At 37.6% G+C, this 3353-nt stretch overlaps 1 protein-coding gene across 1 annotated transcript in view; it reads right to left on the reverse strand.

Annotated features, from left to right (window-relative positions):
- otulina (OTU deubiquitinase with linear linkage specificity a) overlaps window positions 1–862 on the reverse strand; it is a 2496-nt gene extending 1634 nt beyond the window's left edge. The window contains exons 1-2 of the mRNA XM_082547746.1: window positions 645–862; window positions 389–510 (exon numbers count right to left, since the gene is read on the reverse strand). Of these exons, the coding sequence (XP_082403872.1) occupies window positions 389–510; window positions 645–758 (236 nt within the window). The 5' untranslated portion in view covers window positions 759–862. The remainder of the gene's footprint in view (window positions 1–388; window positions 511–644) is intronic.
- Window positions 863–3353: the final 2491 nt, after the last annotated feature.

Consider the following 3353-nt stretch of genomic DNA (forward strand, 5'->3'; position numbering starts at 1 on the left):
ATTTAAAGTCTGCAGACTCCAGGGTAGACCCAGAATACATTGGGCTGGACAGATTACATATCTGTCTGACCTAGGAATGCCTTAGATTCCCCCAGGAGGATCTGTGAATTGTGGCTGGGGACTAGGAGCTCTGGGATACCCTGCTTAGCCTACCTACCTACTCTCATTGCAACTCAACTTCGGATAAGAAGAAGACAATGGCTGGATGAGATACATGTGCAATCAAGGAGCCCAAACCATGTATATCATGAAGTTTTAAATAGACATGTGTATAACCCCTTTAAAATGATGTCACTTTAATATGTGACATCTTATTAGATGTTATCATGTTATTGTAAGGGTGACAAGTCACGTGCGGGGCAGATGTATGACGTTATTGATGGTTTACCTGACGATTCCTCTGAGTCGTCCCACAGCCACAGTCTGAGCTGCTCCCTCCTTGAAGCCCTGTTTGAATCCCACCGTAAGCGAGGCATCCTCAGCGGTATCAACTCCGTCCACATACCCGTCCTGAGAGAAAACATGAGCGAGTTAAACACAGGACAGCACACCACATCACAAAAACAAACACACAGGACGTTTAGCACGCAGGGCCGGTGTGAGTTAACATTTCAGGATCCGTTTTTGATGTGAGCTAACTTTACCCTCAGTCGCCTTTTCATGTTGGTGGCCCACTCCTTACTCTGTATGCTAAGCTCGTCCGCACTCTCGTCGAAGACATCGTCTCCGCTCACAGGCAGAGCTTTAACCCAGGACATGACGATTTAAAAGCAAAAACACCGTTTTAAACGCACTAGCATGGAAGCTATCTCCTGCTTCTTCTTCTACGGCAAGCGCGCTTTATCCTCGATGGAAAACTGTATGTGCGTGCGCGCCACCCTCTGGCCTGGAGTACAAAAAGCCGTTAGTCAACGGCAGTGCTACCGATACCAATGCCGATACTTTTAATCTATAAAAGCGGCTTATGGGAGAGCAGTGTGTCATGATTTATGAGATAATCATCATCATTTTAATGACTGCTAAATCATTGTGATTTTTACTTTCTACAGTACTTACTTAACATAGTAAAACACACTTGTCAGATTTTCGTGTATCTTGAAGCTGGGTTATTTGGAGACCTAGAATGTAAATGTACCCATCCCTGAAGCACCTTGGTTCAGCTTGTATAGATTATCTACTATAGGCTATAAACAAAATACACATGAAAATCAACATAGAAAGGTTCAGACAACTTTCATAGTTTGTCTTTGCGGTATATGTATATTTTTCCAAAAGAAATAATTTAACATAATTCAATGAGCTAAATAGTAAGCTTACAGGATAGAAACAAAATATCAATCCTTTCACACTAATCTAATACCAATACCAGTGTTGGTATCAATGCTATCAATATCTGGATTAATCCGCCCGCCTCTTCTGGGAGTGCCAAACTAATTTTAGTTCATGGGCCAATGTGTGTCCAAATTCAGGAGCTGCGGGAGGAAATTAAAAAAAAAACAAAAACAAAAAACACCACAATAACCTGTAAGAAAACAATAAAAAAAGAAGTCTTTGTATATGTATTAATAGGAAAAAGTTTATTTGTCCATCTTGCAATAAAATGTCATGTCAGAAAGTGACACAGGTGATTGTGACATAAAGTAAAAAGTTAAAGTATATTGATCAAACTGGGCGTGATCTTAAAATTAAGAACTAAAAGTTAAAAAAACAAAAACAACAAAACACACAAAATTCCAAGATAATGAAAACTAATAATTAATAAATGTAAACAAAAAACAAAGAAAGGAAAAGTACAGCTTCCACACCTTGGATAGGTCACCAGTCTATCCCGAGCCAAATTACAGATAAGATGAATTATTCTGATCTCACATTCACGCTCTGCATAGTTACATCTTTGCTTTACTTGAAGTAAACAATTTGTGCAAAGGAACATTCTGAGCTTCTGCTTCACTGACAGCCTGTCTGTGATGGTTTGTATGCATACACCTGAACCAAAAGTCAATTCAGGAAGGTCTTATTTTAAGGGAGGAATTTCCCTTTAAAGAACACTCTTCTTCGGTGGTATTGATGTGTAAAATGACATCCTAGGCTGCGCACTGCCACCTAGTTATTTTACCCAGCAGGCACTGACAGTTTGAGCCTGCAGAGGGCGCTGAAGACCTACTTTAAAACTGAGTGTGGTCCACACGCTACATCAACACCATCATCATCACCATCATCACTGTGGTTCAGCTCAGAAGGTTTCCTGCAGTCTGTTTGCTTTATTCTCGTCTTCTAATTCTTTTTATATTTTATCTGTGTGGTTTTTTTTAAATCATCATAATTACACAGAGGATGCTTCATCTGTCAGTACTGCTTATTTTGTTTTATTACTTAATAACTGCAACATACTTATACATACTTGAGTATGTAAACCATCATCACGTTTGATTGCAAGGTTTTTAAGATAAAATGGAAGGATTAAAAATATGGGTTTGGGCGTTTCTTTAGTGTTTGTAATTATGCACTGTCGAGAGGATTATTTGGAGAGGCAGTGATTAGCGAAAATTCTTACAGCATCCCAATTAAATCAAATAATAAGTCAAAACATGGCTTGGGTGTGGCATATGCTTATATGTGGCATATAGCAAGATCATATAAAAACCAGAACAACACAAAGAAGGAAAAATAAACAATAATGTAATTTTCCATGTAGCTCTTTAGGACATGTTGTAAAGGACTTTTTATTAGTGCTGTGCATTACTGCAAATTTTGGTATCGATCTGATACCGAGCACTATTGCCAATACCAGTACCAATATTGACACTTTTGACTTAGGAAACCAGCTTATGTAGGTGAGAGCAGTGTGTTATGATTTATCAGATGAATCATCATTCATTTGCAAATTGTGAACACATTTGATTGACCACTAATTCCCTGTGATTTAAAATTTTCACAATAATTATTTAACACAAACACACCTTTCAGCCGTCCATGCTTTTTAAAACTGTGAATGTAAATGTGCTACATACTATAAATAAAGTAGACCTGACATTCAACACAAAACGGTTCAGACATTTTTCATAGTGTCTGTTTAAGGTTTATTTTTATTAAAAAAGATCTTCAAGGATAGAAACAAAGTATCGATCTTATCATGTTAGTATCGAACTAATACCAATATCAGCACTGGTATCGATACTATCATTATTTGTATTGATCTGCCCACCTCTTATTCTTTTTTTTCATTTAAAAAACAGCTGATTATCAAAATGTGGAACAATATAAATGCAAAATAAATGAATCTTGTGTATTTCACAATAAAACATAATTTCAGTGCGAGAAACTGCTCAGACGCTGCTGCTTGAATCACAGTC

Source organism: Aulonocara stuartgranti (genome assembly GCF_965226115.1).
Source record: "Aulonocara stuartgranti genome assembly, chromosome: 9".
Lineage (NCBI taxonomy): Eukaryota > Metazoa > Chordata > Actinopteri > Cichliformes > Cichlidae > Aulonocara > Aulonocara stuartgranti.